At 35.3% G+C, this 20,157-nt stretch overlaps 1 protein-coding gene and 1 pseudogene across 2 annotated transcripts in view; both read right to left on the minus strand.

The window, feature by feature from the left end:
* Positions 1–20,157, minus strand: part of PNPT1 (polyribonucleotide nucleotidyltransferase 1) — a 54,032-nt gene that overhangs the window by 17,712 nt on the left and 16,163 nt on the right. For both annotated transcript variants that reach the window (XM_008067213.2, XM_008067214.2), the window contains exons 9-18: positions 17,969–18,155; positions 17,053–17,104; positions 16,641–16,698; positions 15,179–15,275; positions 14,408–14,510; positions 10,307–10,377; positions 8,839–8,875; positions 6,596–6,662; positions 6,423–6,512; positions 5,407–5,460 (exon numbers count right to left, since the gene is read on the minus strand). In XM_008067213.2, coding sequence (XP_008065404.1) covers positions 5,407–5,460; positions 6,423–6,512; positions 6,596–6,662; positions 8,839–8,875; positions 10,307–10,377; positions 14,408–14,510; positions 15,179–15,275; positions 16,641–16,698; positions 17,053–17,104; positions 17,969–18,155 — 816 coding nt within the window. The remainder of the gene's footprint in view (positions 1–5,406; positions 5,461–6,422; positions 6,513–6,595; positions 6,663–8,838; positions 8,876–10,306; positions 10,378–14,407; positions 14,511–15,178; positions 15,276–16,640; positions 16,699–17,052; positions 17,105–17,968; positions 18,156–20,157) is intronic.
* On the minus strand, positions 4,860–5,298 carry LOC110596472 (annotated as a pseudogene).

A 20,157-nucleotide genomic window follows, 5' to 3' on the forward strand; every position in this document is an offset into this window, starting at 1 on the left:
AACAACAGATGCTGGTGAGGATGTGGAGAAAAGGGAACGCTTCTGCACTGCTGGTGGGAATGCAAACTAGTTCAACCTTCATGGAAAACATTGTGGATATCTTTAAAAGAACTAGAAATTGACCTTCCATATGACCCAGCAATTCCCCTACTCAGATACCCAGAGGAACTCAAATCATTCTACAAAAAGATACCTGAACATGCATGTTTATTACAGCAATATTCACAACAGCAAAAACATGGAACTAACCGTAACCATACTGTCCATCAAAACTGGACTGGATAAAAAAATGTTGTACATATACAAGATGGAATATTATGCAGCCAAACATATGCACTTCACAGTAAAAGAGGGTCAAACATAAGGACTTCGCAGCAACTTGGATAGCTTTAGACTCTATAATACTCAGTGATCTATTACAGAAACAAAGAGAAGAGTTCCATTTGTTCTCACTCATACGTGGACCCTGAATATTTACCATAATACTGTAAGAAAGGGATTGGCAGTGCAGAATATTATCAGGGTAGGGATGGGGGGGACACACACAACATCAATAAGGGTACCAGATCTCAAACCAGGCAAAGTGGGGACCAAAGGGAGGCCCAAACTTTACCAGCACAATGTCCACTGGATACCTAATCCTGACTAGTACCCCACATCTTTAAAATAAAATATATATTTAAAAAAAAGAAAGCTGTGCTTTCCTCTAAATATTGAAATATATATTGCAACTCCTTTAGTCCAAGTCCACATCATTTCTTGTTCTGGCAACAATCTCCCTGTCTGATTTCCCAGATTTTAGTCTCTCCCCTTTACCTTCTAGTCTCTCACACCTCACCTCCCAGGGTATTTTATCATCTAAGCTAGGAAAAACTATATGAAAAAAAAATACAGACAGGGTGCGGTGGCTCACGCCTATAATCCTAGCACTTTGAGAGACTGAGGTGAGAGGATCGCTTGAGCCCAGGGGTTTGAGACCAGCCTGGGCAACTTGGTAAGACCTCATCTCTACAATAAATCAAAAAATTAGCCAGGTGTGGTGGTGCATGCCTGTTGTTCCAGCTACTTGGAAGGCTGACGCGGAAGAATCACCTGAGCCCAGTAAGTCAAGGTTGTGGTGACCGTGAGTGTGCCACTGCCCTCCAGCCTGGGCAACAGAGTAAGACTCCAACTCAAAAAAAAAAAAAAAAATTACACATTGAAATAATCTACTTTTTTATTTTCTTTCTTTTTTTTTTACATAAAATCATTCAAATTCCTCTATCTACTTTCAGGAAAATTTTGTACATACTCTGTGGTGAAAAAAAGTTTGAGAAATATTACACATCCTATTCCTGGAGATTCAGTACTCACATCACATTAGCTTAGTAAAGTCCTCTTAACCTGTATTAAATAAACCTCTGAACCCTGCTCAAACTTACTTTAGAACAGAACTTTTTTTTAATAGTATACAACAATCAATAGTGTTCCACGGGAACACTAATATGCTTGGTCTACAACTATTTAGCCTTTAAAACCAGGTGGAAGCTGGGCGTGATGGCTCATGCCTATAATCCCAGCACTTTGGGAGGCCGAGGCCGAGGCAGAGGTGAGTGGATTGCCTAAGTCCACGGGTTCGAAGCCAGCCTGGGTGATTTGGCGAGACCTTATCTCTACAATAAATAAAATTAAAAAAAAAAACCAAGCCAGGTGTGGTAGCACATGCCTGTAGTTCCAGGTACTTGGAAGGCTGAGGTGGAAGGATCGCCTGAGTCCAACAGGTTGAGGCTGCAGAGGCTGTGAGCGTGCCACTGCACTCAAGCCTGGGTGACAGAGTGAGACTCTAACTAAAAAAAAGAGAATGCTTCATCTTCAACTGTGTGTCTTTCAGTGTTTTCATTATTGATTTGACTGAGAACACTGGCCTACCAATAAGGAAGATACTGACAAAAAGGAATGAGTGACTGACTTGTTAAATGATAAACAGAAAACGTATGGAGCCAAATATTAAAAAATTAAATTAGAATCAAAGAAAAAAAGGCAAAAATATTAAATTTGGTATGAATGAATGTCAAGTCCTGTGGGAAGGGCCAATAAAGAATATGCAATTCAATTCAAACACAAGTGCTTGCTCTGTCCTAAGTCAGCTACTGTCCTGTGCTCCAGTGATACAAATGGTACCCAATTTTTGAAAAAGCTTAAAGGTTCAAAAACAAACATAAAAAGATACCAGCAGATCAAAGAGGTGATAATACAAATATGGACAAGACAGATGATGATATGATAGACAGTGATAGAGTGACAGATGAACTAGGTTGAGTATAAGTGGCTCAGACTACTACATTTCCATCTGGTTTTATTTATTTATTTACTGTTTTTTTGAGTTGGAGTCTCACTCTGTCGCCCAGGCTGGAGTGCAGTGGAATGCTCACATCTACCACATACTTGACTTGCTGGGCTCCAGCGATCCTTCTGCCTTGGCCTTCCAAGTAGCTTGAACTACAGGCATGTACTACCATGCCCGACTTATTTTTATTTATTTATTTAATTGTAGAGATGAGGTCTCACCAAGTTGCCCAGGCTAGTCTCGAACACCTGAACTTAGGCAATCCCCTCGCCTTGGCCCAAAGTGCTGGGATTACAGGCTTGAGCCATGAGGGATTCTCAACTCTTCCACTTGAAACCCCTCTCCAACTTGCCAATAAGATTAACCAGTTGTCTTTGCTCATCCTTTAACCAGTTATAAGTTGTGACAATCAGCCAGTGTAAATGTCTGTATCAATTAAACAAAGGTATCATGAACTGTGAAGTTGAACTCTGTACACACTGCAAACAGCAGGACCCCACCTCAAATTAAATTTTTTCAAAAACAGAAAATAAGTTTACTATGGTATGACTTATTTTTGGGGAGTTCCTTCTGGCTCTTTCTCTCTGCAGCCTCTTTCCTTTCTAAAATACTTACAAACTATTCTTTTTATAAGCTGTTAAGAGTTTTCTTAAGCCGGGTGCGGTGGCTCATGCCTATAATCCCAGTACTTTGGGAGGCTGAGGTGAGAGGATTGCCTGAGCCCATGTGTTCGAGACCAGCCTGGGCAACTTAGTGAGACCTCATCTCTATAATAAATCAAATTAGCCAGGCATGGTGGGGCGTGCCTGTAGTTCCAGCTACTTGGAAGGCTGAGAAGGAAGGATGCCTGAGCCCAGCAGGTTGAGGCTGCATTGGCCATGAGGGTGCCACTGCACTCCAGCCTGGGCGACAGAGTGAGACTCCAACTCAAAAAAATAAATAAATAAAAATAAAAAGAGTTTTATTAAGAGCCACTGTCAATTTCACTGAGTTATACTTTATACTTTACAGAAAATACTTTTCTTCTCTTGCAATAATAAAAACTTTTTCTATCTCTGGTATACCACTCTCCATGATTTCTCAAAGACTGACATCATGGCTCAAAAATTTAATACCAAAGTTCTCACCATTACCTAGATGGGATTTTATCTAGAATAAAAGGTCTGAATTCATTTAAAGCAGATAAAGGCTTTCCTATGATGTCTTCCTTTATCTTTCAGTTCATTTTTTTCAAGATTTGTTCAGTATTTTCCAATATGAAATTTGGAAGACTGAGAAACACAAGCCCCATGAGGATAAGGACTGTTTTGATAATTACCACGTCCTAAGAACTTAGATCAGTGCTTGGCACATAGGCATCACACAGTAGCAGATTTGTTAAATAGAAGAATGAAGATGAAACAGAAGCAATATCTTACCAGTTACTTTAAATACCAGATTAAGTTTCTCTCTATTAAATACAACTAGAAAAGTGCCTTTAGCATTTAAAAAAATTTGTTTTGGCCTGTTCTAAGTTTTATTTTTTTTCTAAATAGTATTATTACATACTCATACCATTTTTTCATTTTATCTTTGGCTATGTCCTTCTTCTATCTTTCTTTTTTTTTTTTTTGAGTCGGAATCTCACTCTGCCACCCAGGTTGGAGTGCAGTGGCACACACATGGCCACCGCCAACACAGCCTCGACCTGCCGGGCTCAAGGGATCCTTCTGCCTCAGTCTCCCAAGTAGCTGGAACTATAGGCATGCGCTACCATGCCTGGCTAAGTTTTTGATTTATTGCAGAGACGAGGTCTTGCCAAGATGCCAAGACTGGTCTTGAACTCCTGGGCTCAGGTAATCCTCTTGCCTCCGCCTCCCAAAATTGCTGGGATTACAGGCATGAGCCACTATGCCCAGCCATCTTTCATACCAGTACAGTAATGTGTGAACTCATCAAAGAACTCCGTGTATGGCCTCTTCAGTGTCTTTAGGTTCCTTCTCCCTTTCTTCTTGAACAGCATCACGGGTGACTGCTTGGCAGAAACTGGTTTTAAGAATCTCCTAGCATGCTTATTGTTTCCCTTTTGGGGTTTCAGACTCAGGAATTACACTGAACCACTTGTAGTCTGCCTTCCTAAAATTCTGTGAGCAATTCTGAGTTGCACTGTTCTTCTTGTGGCTTGTATAAATTGGCTAGAAGATTACATGTTTGCTTTCTCTTATAAGTCCTAATTCTGCTTACTAATCAAAACTTCCTTGGCAATTGGAAGCAATTTTGGAGTTTTTCACCCTTTGAGAGCTGAGAAGGTTCACTGGGTCACTAAGGCAAGTAATTAATTTCTAGAGGACTGCTTTTAGCTAAAAACGAGTCCAGCAGATTCCTGGATATCTAACACCTTACACTTTGGAACTATCTTGCTTCCTTCTTGCTTGGTTTGGTCATCCGTAAGTTTAACTTTGAGTTTTACTAAAATCCAAATTTAAAGAAATCATAATTTTTTTTTTCCTCTTCATGCTAGCAGTTTTAAATGGAAGTTGTATATAAGATTACTTTATTCCTGCATTTTCTCAATGGTTTCTTCCTAGTAGTTGCCCTTTTCCTTTCCTACTTAATAAGATTTGGCTTTCTGTTCAATGATTTTTTTTGCGGCCTTTGTCCGGTTTTAGCCTGGTGATAACCCCTTGCTGGTGTGAATGCTCTCATGGACAGTTGTGCCATTAGCCTTTTCCCACTGCATCCGTTCAATGTAGATGACATAATTCTTCCTGTAAACCTGGACTGCTCTGCCAATTTGCTGACCTTTATTGTGTCCTCACACAACCTTAAACTTCATCAAGTTCATGGATGGGCATGGATTGAATATTGTACTTCTGTCTCAGTTCTTTGGAGAGAGGGGAAGACATAATCTTACTGCAAATGGGGAAAGGCATATTAAAATGCCTTTTGCAGTTCTTGCTTCGGTCTGAAGTCACAAAGGGATTGAACTTCATTTTGGACTAGCATACCTGGCGAATCCTCACCCGCTGCCCAAGAAAACATATTTTTTAGTAATCAGGTGTGCATAAAGTATTACCAGCTTTGAGAGAGAATTCTTTTACCTGAATCCATTAGTGCTAAACTTCCACCACACGCAGATGCCATAGAAGATGACCCTATAGAAAAAAAATCCTGCTTTATATTATACTAATTTGTAAAATCTAGAAAATTATTACTATTAGTTATTTTCTTACAAATATTCAATTATAATACAAATAGTCTTCTCTTCCTTCTTTTTAAAAGCACTTAAGGCAAGCTATACTAAGCTGTAAACTACCAAGCTGCACAGTACAATATGGAAGCCATTAGCCTCATGTGGCTACTTAAATTTAAATGAATAGAAATAAATTCAATTTTTCAACTGGATAACACAGATATAGAGAATTTTCAAATCACAGAAAGTTCTATTGGACAGTATTGATTCTAAGAAAACTCCCAGAAGTACTAGCATACCTCTTTTCTTGTTTAATCAAAAATAGTTAAAGATACAGGGCTTTGGTGTTTTCAATGAGTCATAAGCCCGTTAGTTCATTAGAGAACAGAAAAGTCTTTAGCTTAATTTCTGAGCTTGCTTTTTTTTTGAAGTATTTTCCCCTCAAAACCTGTGAATAACTGATTTATATGTCCTACACCTTTAAGAATTCTGTGTCCTTTCTGCCTATAATGACTGTACTTTCCCTTGATCCATGAACTAATTTTAAGTTTAAATTTGGCCTTTTAGCCCAGACTCACCCTGTGATGTCCACTTATTATTCATGTATGATATGTGACGGGTATTCCCTGCCTAATGAATCACTCTACTTGGCCTTCTTCTCTCCATGCCAACCATGTTCTGTAGTTTGTTTGTAAAAATAAAGAAATAACTCAAACTGGGTCTATTATAACAGATAAAGAAATATACTTGTCGCATATTTCTTTCAAAACAATTTTCTAGCTAAGAACAGAGATTCAGACAAATATATGATTAAATGAACACATTTTCTCTTGTAATAGGCTTGGGGCCTATAGTAATAAACATAAACTTGAAAATTTAAAATCTGGTCATTTCTATTATAAAAGAAATATTTTAATACTATACCATTTGACTCTAGGACTTCAGATGTAACTCTTATGGTGAAAGGGAAATCTTTGGGAATAACAGGATACAAAGCTTTTTCAGCAAGAGCACCTAAATTAGAATAGAAAACAATAAGCAAAAAATGTACTAAGACTTTGTAAGAACACTATATAAGTTTGAAGATTTGTACTCACCATGCCCAAGTTCTCTTCTATTTAAACCAGTGACTTTGCCAATTTCATTAGTTGCATACGGAGGAAACTTAAAAACAAAAACACATACAAACTTACAACTGACATGAAAAGATGTCTATCTTTCCAAAATAATACAAATTACAAAATAGTAGAATCTCATTTCTGTTTTATTTAAAAAGTACTTTAATAAATATACAGAAAATGTCTTGGTGTAAATTTAGCAAATATGCCAAATTACTAAAAGGGTTACGTCTACTGTGTAAGTGAATTAGTGGGTGGGAAGTGGATAAGTATGAGGATTTATACCATACATTGCATAGTGTTTAAATTATTAATAATTACAAAATATTTTGGTAATGAATATAAATACATATATAAAAAGAAGTACACACTGAAGAATCAGATTTCTTTTGAATAGCAAGGTACATATTTTTCTTTCTTTTTTTTTTTTTGAGTTGGAATCTCACTCTGTCACACAGCCTGGAGGACAGCGGTGTGCAGCCTTGACCTGCTGGACTCAGAGGATCCTTCTGACTCAGCCTCTCAAGTAGCTGGAACTATAGGCACATGCTACCACACCCAGCTAATTTTCTGATTTATTGTAGAGAGGAGGTCTCTCCAAGTTGCCCAGGCTGGCTTCAAACACCTAAATTCAGGCAATCCTCTCGACTCTGCCTCCCAAAGTGCTGGGATTACAGGCATGAGCCACCATAACTGGCATTATTTCTTTGAACTCAGATTTAATGTATATTTTCTAGAATTGTATAGAGTTGTATAATTCTCTCTACCACTTCTATCAGATATGAAACACAGGGACAGGAAACTGTATGTTTTGAAATATGCATATTTTGAAATATTTCTCAAGCAAAATGTAATGATAGAAATGTATGGAGAAAACAGAGACCTTTTCCATAAGAGTTTTACTTTAGCCAGAGTTTGCAAACCATTTTGATGCCCATGTTATCTTAAAGGGATATGAATTAGCTGTGATCATTTAAAAATAGGAAGATTTCCCGTAAAAAAAAAAAAAAAATCTGGAATGCCAGTTTAACAAGAAATATTTTAAAAAGAGCAATGAAGCAGGAATCTGATCAAGTCTCTGGATCTACCAGTCAATTTACGGGATCTACCAGAAGATTTCCCGTAAAAAAAAAAATCTGGAATGCCAGGTTAACAAGAAATTTTTTAAAAAGAGCAATGAAGCAGGAATCTGATTAAGTCTCTGGATCTACCAGTCAATTTGCAGGAAATAGTGAGGACACAGGAAAATGTTGAACTAGACTATGAGTGTGCAATCAGAGATATCCAAGCTGTAGGAGACTATTGAACAAATGACTCTGGGGTTTCAACAGATAGACTATAAAGAAAAGAATGTAAAGGAGGAGAATGTGTTAAAAGAAACTCCAAAAAAGAAATTCACCGAAGCCAAACACAGATACTAGCTGGTACACTGATGCTAATGGGTTCCTAGAACACTAACCTAGTCAGGGAAGCCTGTACCACAAGGGGCCCGCCCTCCAAAAGATAATTCCTAGTTTTCTTGGGTTGCCCTCATATGCTTTCTATGTTAAAATGTTCTCCACTGATTATAGCAGTTTCAACAAAACTGAAATGTTGGGATGCTGGGTAACCAACAAGGTTTATTCAAAAGTGAAGTGACTTGCTAATTTATACTAGCCTCCCATGGTATATTCATATATTCTTCAAATAATAAAATTAAAAGCAGTATATGTTGTGTCTGGTCCTTTCAGATAAGTTGTGAATACAATCAGTTACAAATTAAATGACATATAATGACTTCACATAAAGTAAGTTAATATTAAATACCTCAGATCTTTCACTACTAACCAACTGCATAAAAATATGAACATTTAAATGAGCTAATGGGAGAAGGTAACTTGTCAGTTATCTGAAAAGCTTCACTTTTGTTTGACAAACTTGTATATAGTTATAACTCTTTCTTGCCTAAAAACAACATTGCTACATATCCTTTGACTTTTATATATGACACTGAACAGGAAGTTGTTAATTAGAAACTACTTTTCTCTCCAAATCCCTTCTGTATGCAATAAAATAGCCCCAGAATTGACCTGAACAGACATATGATAAAACTAGCACAATAAATATGTTAATGATAGTACCAAGGTAGTGAATATATGTATAGTCACTGTAAAGTTCTTTCAACTTTGATGTATACGAAGTATTTTTCAAAATAAAATGTTAGGAGAAAAACATAATCTTACCTCATAATGCAGCATGAAATTTTTATCTTTTATTCCGCTGCAAACAAAAGGTATAATATTAAAAACAACATACAGATACAAGCAAATTTATTTCAATAAATAACTAAAAAAGATATAAAGGGATTTTTGAAAACAATTGAGTATTACTAAATATTGGTCTGAAACAGAAAACCAGAATTGAAGGATGAATGTGAGATGGTATTTTCTTCTGGGGTTTATAAATGAATTCTACACAATTTTGCTTCAAATACAAGCCCTTAAACACCCAGATTTGAATGTTAAGACAGGAGATGTATTTTTAAGCATGAATAACTATTGAGAGAATCCTAAATGTTACTGCCACATTAGTTAAATCTCAGAGTTACTCCTTTTCTCAGACAACATGTGAAAAGTCCTGAATTGGGGCAGAATCTGAGTAACCATAAACCTTGGAAAAATAAATCTAAAAATCAAATTTCTTCTGAAGACTAAAGGAATCATAGATTTTTCGAGCTAGAAAGGACTATAGGGACCATTGGCCTAGTATATGCATTTAATAAAAAATGGAAACCAAAGGTAAGAGTGACTGAGTGATGTGTGTGTCCCTCATGTATGTAGGTTATAGACCTAAGACTAGAATATATGAAGGTACCCTGGCCAAGCCCAATGCTCTGCATTCCCCCTTTGCACACAGAGTTGCACTGTCACTTTTATTGGACACATGAAAAACAATTAGGGTGGCTATCCTGAAGATACTGGAGAGTGTCCTCATCAGCTGGGCAGTAGGAAAAGGGAAGCTGAATCTTGTGGTCTTCTGAGACCCTGAACATGGAAAAGGGAAGCAGTTCCATTAGGCACAGCGGAAAGAAAGAACTGGCTGTAAGTCTCAGAACTCTGATGTAGTAATGCTGGTGGAACAGCAACACAGATTCTCATCATCAAGACTGATCAACATTTTACTGCTGACTTTTTAGGAACGGAGGAGAGCCAAGTACAAAATCACAGTCTGGTCTGAGATTAGACACGGTTTGACATGAATAGCCTCCAGATTATTTTCAGCCCAGGAACTTTTGCCTATTGCTCTCCCGTTTCTAATTTTAAAAACCCCTATCCATTCAAGATTACTCAGGAAATCTGCCTGAGAAATTATTCTAGAGACAGAAACCCAATGGACACACATTGAAGGATTAAATGCTTTACTGATATTTGCTCCAAACCAATTATTTAGAAGACAATATAGCATAAGAAAATTCCTTAAAATTATGGCTATATAAACAGAAAAATGAAGTATAAAAATACAGGTTAAAAATGACTAATATGGCTTCCCCAGAGCAATTACTATGGCATTTCAAAGATATCTAAAAATTATAAAAATGTGAAGCTATTAAAATTATCCATTACGTTAAAAAAAAAAAAAAGAATATACAACACGAGCTTTAATTATATGCTGGAATATCATAAAACATACCATCATAAAAACATAACTTACTTTATAGCTGTTATAACTTGATCTGACTTAATACTGGATTCTAATGAATCAAATGTAACAGTACAAAACACCTAAAAAAGAAGAAATTCCTCAGGTTTTAATATACTTACTACAAAGGAGAAAACTAAAGATATTTAAAGGATTCAATTAACTCTTTAAAAAAAGGGATAAGTACGTTTTATACAAAGTTTGCCAAGGGACTTAATACAGTAAATACTTATTCATTCTATAAATAGTCTATGTGTAAACCTCAAGAATCCAAAGGTCTAACATCACATAGATGACATATATAAAGCACTGTACTAGTAGTGCTGGGAAAGAACAGGAAACTAATGTTTATAAGAATTATAAGTCCACCTAGGAAGCCTCAATAAAGGTTCAGCCAATGAAACTGCCTGTTTAAGAATTTTAAAAATCTGTCTTTGGAGAGACATAATAAAACCCAGAGACTCTACAGTGTATCATTCACAATATCCAGAATACAGCCTACAAAGAAACAAGACACTGGGCCCATTCTCAAGGGAAAAGACAATGAATGGAGACCGACACTAAACTGAAAATTTTGTTACCTTGCTTATTTATTTATTGTACATTGGAAAATATAGTTTATTTAGAATGTAGATTAAGAGAGAGAGAGAGAGAGAGAGAGAGACAGAGAGAGAGAGAGAGAGACAGAGAGAGAGAGACAGAGAGAGAGAGACAGAGAGAGAGAGAGAGCGAGAGCAAGCTAGAGATTGACTTACCTCCCCAAGGTAGGAGAGGGGTCCAAAGTTTAGGAAACATGGTGGCAACCATGGCTCAAAGAGCACATGACTACATCAGAGTATAGTAAAGTGACGGTCAAAAAAATGTATTATGTTATAATGGAAAGGATATGACAAGAGTCAGTGAACAAAATTATAGAACTGTTCAGTTTGAAGAAGGGAAAAGAGAACAGTCTCAGGGGCCTGTGGGATAATGCATCAAAAGGACCAACATATGTAACTTGCAATCCCAGAAGGAGAGATGAGAGAATAAGGCAGGAAAATATAATGTTTGAAACTTCTCAAGTTTGGCAAAAGACACAAATTTACAAATTCAGGCTCAGGAAACTCATAGCAGGATAAATAAAAAGAAAACCATATCTTTTATAGATAACGAATGAGGAATGATGATTTGAATGTGTCCTTTTCATCAGAAAAATATGGAGAACAAAAAACACTGGAACATCTTTAAGTGCTAACAGAAAAAAAGATCAACCTGGAATTCTATACCTAGCAAAAAGAAGATTCTTTGTACATAAAGGCAAAATATAAACATATCAGAAAAACAAAAACGAATTTGTTGTTGGACAATCCACAGGACAATACTAAAGGAAGTCTTGTCAAACTGAAGGGAAATAATACTGAATCCATACTTGGGTCTTCAGGAAGGAACGAAAAGCACCAGAAATGGCAAATATGTTGGTCAACATAAAAGACTATCTTTTTCCTCTTCACTTCTTTAAGATACTTCATTGTTTGAAGTAAAAATCACAACACTGCTTTGTGGGGTGTATGACACACAATGATGTAACTCATAAGACAACTACAGCATAAAGGATGAAAAGACAAGAAAATAAATCTAAATGGCTGCAAAATCTTCATTTTATGTTAAGTGGTACAAAATTAATTCTAAAAAGTTAAGCACAGTTAAGGATGTATACCATAATCTCTTTAGTAACCACTTAAAAATAATGCAAAGGTATAGTTAAAGACCAAGACAAATTAAATGGAATTCTAAAGAATATTCAGTTAATTCAAAAGGAAGGCAGAAAGTAAGAGAGGAACAAAAAAACAGAAAGACCAAAGAAAAACAAATAATGAAATGACAGACCTAAATTTAATCACATCAATAATTACACTGAGCACAAATAGACTAAGTACTCCAGTTAAAAAGGCAGAGGTTGCCAGAATGGATAATAAAAGTACGCAGAATATCTTAATGAAGATGTTTTTAAAGCTTTATTAAAAAGCATAAAAGCAGGTTGAGCACGGTGGCTCAAGCCTGTAATCCCAGCACTTTGGGAGGCTGAGGTGAGAAGATTTCCTGAGCCCAGGAGATCGAGACCAGTTCGGGCAACTTGGTGAGACCACATCTCTACAATAAATAAATTTAAAAAAGAAATTAGCTGGGCGTGGTGGCACATATCTGAAGTTCCATCTACTTGGAAGGCTGAGGCAGTAGGATTGCCTGAACCCAGGAGGTCGAGGCTGTAGTAGCCAGGAGAGTGCCACTGCACTCCAGCCTGGGGGGCAGAGTGAGATTCCAACTCAAAAAAAAAAAAAAAAATCCAAATCAAAGGTGAGATAGATTATATTTATTGTAAAGATCATAACTTAAATTATAAAAATATCATTCCTCTCTTAAATTAATACATAAATTAAATGGAATTGCAATGTAAATCTAAAGATTTTTTGACAACTTGATGTAATATTAAAATTCAAATGTGGGAACAAATATATCTAAATTCTAAGAAAATTTTGGGAGGAGGGGAAAACAAATAGGGAAGATTTACTTCTCCAACATTAAGATATAACCTAATGCCTGAATGAAACGTCATTGTACACCTAATCCTTAACTGTACCCCACAAAACCATAATAAAAAATACTGATTAATGAAAAAAAAATATACCACCTAAAATCATAATAATTAAAACACTTTGACACTGGTCCAGAATATTTACATAACAATGAAAGAGAATATATTTTAAAAGCTTATTTATAAATTTTGACTATGATAAGGTAATATCACCAATCTGTGGGAAAAATAAATTATTAGTAAATGGTGTTTTAAAATTAGATCATTATGGAGGTTTTTCACTTCATACCATGTGAAGGAATAAATTCCAAGATAGATTAAGGGTCTCATTTGATAGTTAAAATTAGAAAGCTAGAACAAAAATACAGGTGGATAATTTTGTGACTTTGCAGTAAAGGAGAATTTCTTAAATAAAACTTCAAAATACACACCACAAAAGTGAAAAGGGGTAGAATTAACTACATCAAGATTGAAGATTTTAAGTTTACTCTAAGGTTATGCAGGCTACCATTAAGTTAAAATGCAAACAACAAAAAGGGAGATATACAAATATAATTACTGAAAAGGATTAATATTTATAACACACATGAATTACTGCAAAATAGCTGGTAAAATACAGTAAACCATATTAAGGAAAAGTAAAACATTGGCCAAGAAATTTCACAAAAGAGCAAACCTGAAGCAAGGCCACTGCAATGCACAAGGCTAAGGAATATCATTTATGAGAAAATAGTACCCTGGAGGTGTGCAGTCCTCAAGGATGGTTTATGTAGTGAACATGTTGACTGGCTATTATATAGAGATGCTCAGCCTCACTAGTAATCAGGGAAATACAAATTAAAGCAACTAGATACTACTTGGTACCTGTCAGATTGCAAAATTAAAGCAGCAAGTAAGAAAGAAGTATATAGCATAATACCATACACAAAACAAAGGACATACATGTGAGTAAATAAACAAACAGAAGGTAAACTAGAAAAATACATGTTAAACAGAGTGGGTGCCTATGTAAACAAAAAGAATAGGACTGAGGTACAAGCTAACTGGAGAAAACAAATGAGGACCTTGAATAATGACAATATGCCATAAACTGAGGAGTATGAGTGACTCAATTTTGTATACCTACTATTAAGAGACAATAAAAAACCCAGATAATTCTAGAAAATGCAAACTAATTTACAGTGACAAAAGCAGATCAGCAGCTGCTTGTGGGGAGGGAGGGGCAGGAAGAAGGAATTATAAAGAGGCATGAGGAAACTCTTGGGGGTAATTGATATGTTCATTACCTTGACTGTGGTAATAGTTTCCCAGTTGTATACATGTGAAATCTTATAAAATCATGCACTTTAAACATGCACAGTTTACTGCATGGCAATTATACCTTAAAAAAACTATTAAAGTTATATAAAAAAACACAGATATTAATCTGAATAATACATGCCATATGATAAACACCTGTACTATTCACATAATGTACTTTTATTAGATTGAATTAAGGAATCTTAATTCAGCAAATAATTGTAACTTTTTACATATATTACCTGTGTTTGTCCCCTTTGAAATAATGCTGATCCATGAAGAGTTTTAAACATATCTACCTCACAACTTATACTCCTAAGTGAAGTCAAATCTCGACCATCACATCTATAAAGGAAATAAGTATGTAAAGCCATGATAGACATCAGAAAAACCACACATGATCTCTTTATATCTACCAGGAAATTCTCAACACCAGTTACATATTATAATCCCCTGCAGAATTAAAAAAATAATAATACAGATACTTGGCCCCTATCCTAGGTACCACTGAATCAGAATGTCTGGAGTTGAACCTATACACTTGTGTTGTTAAAAGCTCTACAGGTAATCCTGATGTGTAGTCGGGACTGTGAAGCACTACTTTCCACACAAGGCCCAAGAGAGATGGTCACACATCCACACAACCCACATACTCTTTCTTCAGTGAGTGCTCATTTATACAAAAAATATTTTAATTCTCAACTGTTTAATTGAAAAAAAAACCAAACTAGTTCTTTCCTTTGAGCAAGTTCCCATTTTTCTATATATATATATATATATATATATATATATATATATAAAATTTTTCTTTTTAATTTAATTTTATTTTTGAGACAGGATCTCGCCATGTGCGCAAGGCTAGTCTTGAACTTCTCACTCAAGTGATCCTCCCATCTCAGGCTCCCAAAGTGCTAGGATTATAGGTATGAGTCCCCAGGCCTGGCCAAGTTCCCATTTTCAGGGCAATTGCCAAGACAGCATACGCTTCAATTCCATTTTTTAAAAAAGTTTACCTTTTGTATTCATTCAAAATAATATTTCTAAAAACCTCCTTTGCAACAACATTGAAGGATTCTATTATTTCATATGACTCCACCTCTGGGAATTTCTCTATAGAAAAAAGACAAATCAAAACAAAGGTTTAAGCCTTTTAGAAGATAGGATTCTCTAAAGTCTATACCATAAAATCTATTAACTACAGGAATAAACTAAGAGAGTTGACTCTGAACATTTAGAGGCAAACAAAGTAACTAAATCCAGCTACTAACACATCAAGTATTAAGCAGCGCAACCATGTTGTTACTGGGAACTTTGCTTTCTTTCTGTTGTTAATAATAGAGCTTTGAAATTAGCTTCCCATTGGTATGATGTTACCTGACAAATCCAGCTAATCTTTATAAAAAAGGTCTAACTTACAGTTTTAAGAAAAGTCACTCTCACTCTTTTGCCTTAAGTCTTTATCTTAATCTGCAAATTGGGGAACAACTTTTCTTTATCATATTACAAATCCCTACCAACTGCTTTTTAGCTAACATTTATCCAGTGCTTTCATGAGCCAGGCACTTTTCAGGTTTTTTTTTTTTTTAATGCCTTTAACCTTCATAACAACTTATGAGACAAATTCTATTATTATTCCCATTCTACAGAAGAAAAAAACTGAGGCTTAAAGAGTAAACTGCCTGGGATCACACAGCTAGTAACTAATACAGCTGCATCCTGAATCCAGATCTGTCTGCCTCAAGAGTATATGCTTTTAAATGATAAGTTATTCTACCTTATCAATTAGCTTATGCCACATTTTAAGCACTGTTCCCTCAAGTGCTTGGTTAATTAATACAATTTTAAAGTAGCCAGAATATAAAAAATGACCCAAAAAGAGAGATATGTTAACTATTATATCTTCAGCAGACAATAATAACTTTAATATTATACTTTAATATGTACTTTCATGTTTTAACTGAGCTGTACTTGGAAAGGAAAATAATCAGTAACGAAACATTTAAAAAATTATCCTGCCAACCCAGAGTCATGAAGATATCCTATTATGTATAATACAAACACAAAATCACTTTTAAAATAAATTATATAGCAACACGTGCTATACAATTTCTCAATCCCATAAATAGGATGAAATGCAGTGAGAAAGGACTAAGCTTTTTCAATGATAATTATGGCCTTACTATTAATGCTAACAGCAGAGTTTTTATCTTAAATACCCAAGTGAAAGGATATTTGTCTATTAGAAAAATTAATAAGAACTATGTCATGCTTTATTCACATTCAGTTTGTGTGAGATGGATATTACACAATAAGATCCGTTGCTTTATTATTTCTGGAAAGCTAAATTAGCTAAAATCTACATCTTAAAATTCCATATATTAAGAATAACAACACCAGCAATCAACACGTATCAACTGAAATTTTTTAAAAAGTCTATTATATCTTTTAAATTTTTAAAAATAAAATATAATTTACCTTTAAGTTGCTCCTCCGTATCTAGTCTTATCTTGTTTACAGCTTCATCTCTGGAAATCTAAAAGAAAGTTGAGTTTCAATTATTATATACACATGCCAACATTCAACATTTCTATTTTTAAATTATTATACAAATAACACATCATGAGTGTAGTCATATTTCTCTATTGGTCATATTGTTTAAAATATTAGACTGGTTATTGATTTATGAGAAATACTATCTGTATATCTCCCTAAAACTTGTATTAGTAAACAAAAGAACAGAGAAGCAAGCAACAAGGCTTTTATTCAGCTTTATGAATAGAGATTTTTAATAAAAATAGGACTAACATTCATAAACAAAATTTCATAAGATATGACAAAAAAAGTATTCCTAAAATAATTATGTAAGACAAAATTCAGGTATACTTACTTTATCATGTACATAATCTGTAAAAACTGCATAGAGTTTCTCCATGGCAAGTCTATTTTAAGTTATAAAATAAATGTTAGCATAAGAATATTTAGAAACATGAAGCAGTTTCCATTATAAACAAAACTGAAATATTTGATAAGATAAAGTGTAACAAACATTTCACAAAGAACTAAAAACTTTATGCGCTGTATGTCATTGCTAATCTGTTTACTATATGTGGTATAGAACACAGATTGCTTTCTTCCAATATTTCAGGGAGAAATCTCAGACATGGTACTATGTCCTTCCTTCTTATCTTTAATTGTTCAATGAATTCCACCTTAGATTTTCTTTCACACACTCTCTTTTTAACCTCTTGGTTTCTTCTATCCTGTCCATTTTGGCTCAGTTATCACAGGAAACTCTTTTGCTGAGGACAGTTTATGTGAGTCTTTAACTTCTGACTGATGGCTGTGAGAGTGACATTAAATGAAAAGTACTAACCTTTTCAATTTATCGAAAATAAAATGAAATAACTTTCTAGTGATTCATTCACACTGACTGAGTACCTGTCTATGTGCCAGGCACTATTCTAAGCATAGGACATGTAGCAATAGTTATATCTGATTTCTTTTTGAGGACCCCAACAGTTTCCTTAGAGATTCAAATACCTTATGCTTTATTCTTTTTCCCACAGAGAGATATGGGGATTATCTGAATTTTGACCAATTAACACACATTTGAGTTAAACCAGAGTAGAGGGATGTGGTTTATCTTTTTAAGGCACTAACCAGATTATATGGCAATGACTCAAAACAGCAAAGTGCTACTTATGAAGTAATGCATGGGTAGTGCTTGCATGGTAAGTTTTTTCCCCAGAAGGAAATTAAATCTGGCGACAATTTTATATTTTCAATTGTACAGATGTTCTTACTTATGAGTATGTTTCACAATCTCTGGTGAAGGGATAAACAACTTCTGAGGTATCCTCTTGGTAACTCCAATTTCTTTTACCAACTGCTGGATGCCCTGAATTATCTGTTGGGTATATTTCACTCCCACTTTGATTGCATGGCAAAAGTCCTGCTGTAAAATGTTCTCTGCAGAGGCTTCCAACATGACTAATTGAAGAAAAAAAAAGATAATTGTCCTTGAACATTTACCAATATAACATTTTCAAATACCATGACAAGATATAAATATTATGACTCAATTGTATTTCTTATTGATATGTCCACCTTTTTTTATTTCTTTCCTCACCAACAGCATACTTTCAAATGTAAACAATTTTGATTTTTGAATTGAGGTTAATATACCCTCTTTTTCTAAATTGGGCTCTTACTCTGTCACCCAAGCTGTAGTACAGTGGCATGATCACAGCTTACCACAGCCTCGACCTCCTGGGCTCAGGTGATCCTTCCATCTCAGCCTCTGAGGAGCTTAGGGTACAAGTACATGTCAATGCATTGGGCTAATTTTTTTATTTTTTGTAAAGACAAGGTCTCACTATATTGTCTAGGTTGGTCTGGAACTCCTGGGTTCAAGCAGTTCTCCTGTTTTGACCTCCCAAAGCGTCAGGATTACAGGCATGAGCCACCACACCTGGCCTATATTCTCCTTAAATTTAATGACAAACTTCCCATAAAAAATGAAACAGAAAAATTATGTGTACACTTTTTTTTTGAGCCAGAGTCTCACTGTGTTGCCCAGACTGGAGTGCAGTGGCACGTTTGACACAGCCTTGATCTGATGGGCTCAGGTGATCCTTTCACCTCAGCCTTCCAAGTAGTTGGGACTACAGGCATGTGCCACCACGCCTGGCTAATTTTTGATTTATTGTAGAGATGAGGTCTCGCCAATTGCCCAGGTTGGATGCATACATTTTTTAAAAAGCAGCTTTATTGAGATATAAGTTACCTTTAAAGTGTGTACTTTTAATATGTATTTTAAATAAAATTTAAAATATACAACATAGTAAGAATCCAATGTTTCCTTTTTAACAATTATTTGATGTGACCATCCACTTAATTCTGACTCACTGTCACTTTTGTCTAATTCCTGCAGATGAGGAAATCCTTGTAATGATTTTGTTCCAAGTAAGCCAACTAGATGAAACTAGTGACCATCATAAAAGGTTGCTTTCAAAATGAAAAACTCCTGTGTAATGCAAGAAAGCTCCAAAGTTGGGCTTCTACCATAGTATCTAGCTAAAATCCACTATTCCACATTCTGGAAGGCTGAATAGCCAGCCTCCTGCCAACTTCACTTGTGTGTCATTTCTGTTGTCTCTCAACGTGTACAAAGTCAAATGTTGTGCAAATGCACAGTTATCAACATAGCTCATATATTTAACCACATCATTGTCATTAAGACGTATTATTTTCTGTGTGATGGGAAGAATGAGAAAAAAAGATTTCTTATCTGAATTATCACTTTTAAGATGTCCCGCTATAATTTAAAATGAAAAAAAAAAAAGTCCTTCCATATATGCTTTATATTGCTGAAATTCCATCAGTCAATTAAGGTAGAGCTGTGAAAAGATCTCGTATTTGTGTCATCAGAGTCATGGAATAATAGGAAGAAGAAGGCAGCTAAAAAAGTACTAAAAAAAACCATGGCTGAAAACTTCCCAAATTTGGGAGAAAAAAACCTAAAAGTTAACTCTCTAAACAAGGTAAACAAAGGCCATGACACTGCATAATTAGACTTCTGAAAATCAAAGACAAAGAAGAAAATCTGGAAACCAGCCAGAGAAAAATTACATCTTATGGGGGAAAGGCAATTCAAATAATAGCAGATTTATCATCAGAAACCATAGAGGCCAGAAGGAAATAGCCCAATATTTTTCAGGTGCTGAAAGAAAAGAACTGTCAACCCACAATCCCATACCCAGCCAAAATATCTAGGAATCAAGACTCAGATAAAGGAGAACTAAGAAAATTTGTTGCCAGCAGACCTACCCTAAAAGAATGGCTATGACCAGCCCAGCCCAGGCTTGGCGAGACCTCGTCTCTACAATAAGTCAACAATTAGCCAGGCATGGTAGTGTGCACTTGTAGTTCTAACTATTTGGAAGGCTGAGGTGGAAGGATCGCCTGAGCTCAGTAGGTTGGGGCTGTGGTG

The sequence above is a fragment of the Carlito syrichta genome, unplaced genomic scaffold, assembly GCF_000164805.1.
Source record: "Carlito syrichta isolate Samal-C Ts95f unplaced genomic scaffold, Tarsius_syrichta-2.0.1 Scaffold309408, whole genome shotgun sequence".
Lineage (NCBI taxonomy): Eukaryota > Metazoa > Chordata > Mammalia > Primates > Tarsiidae > Carlito > Carlito syrichta.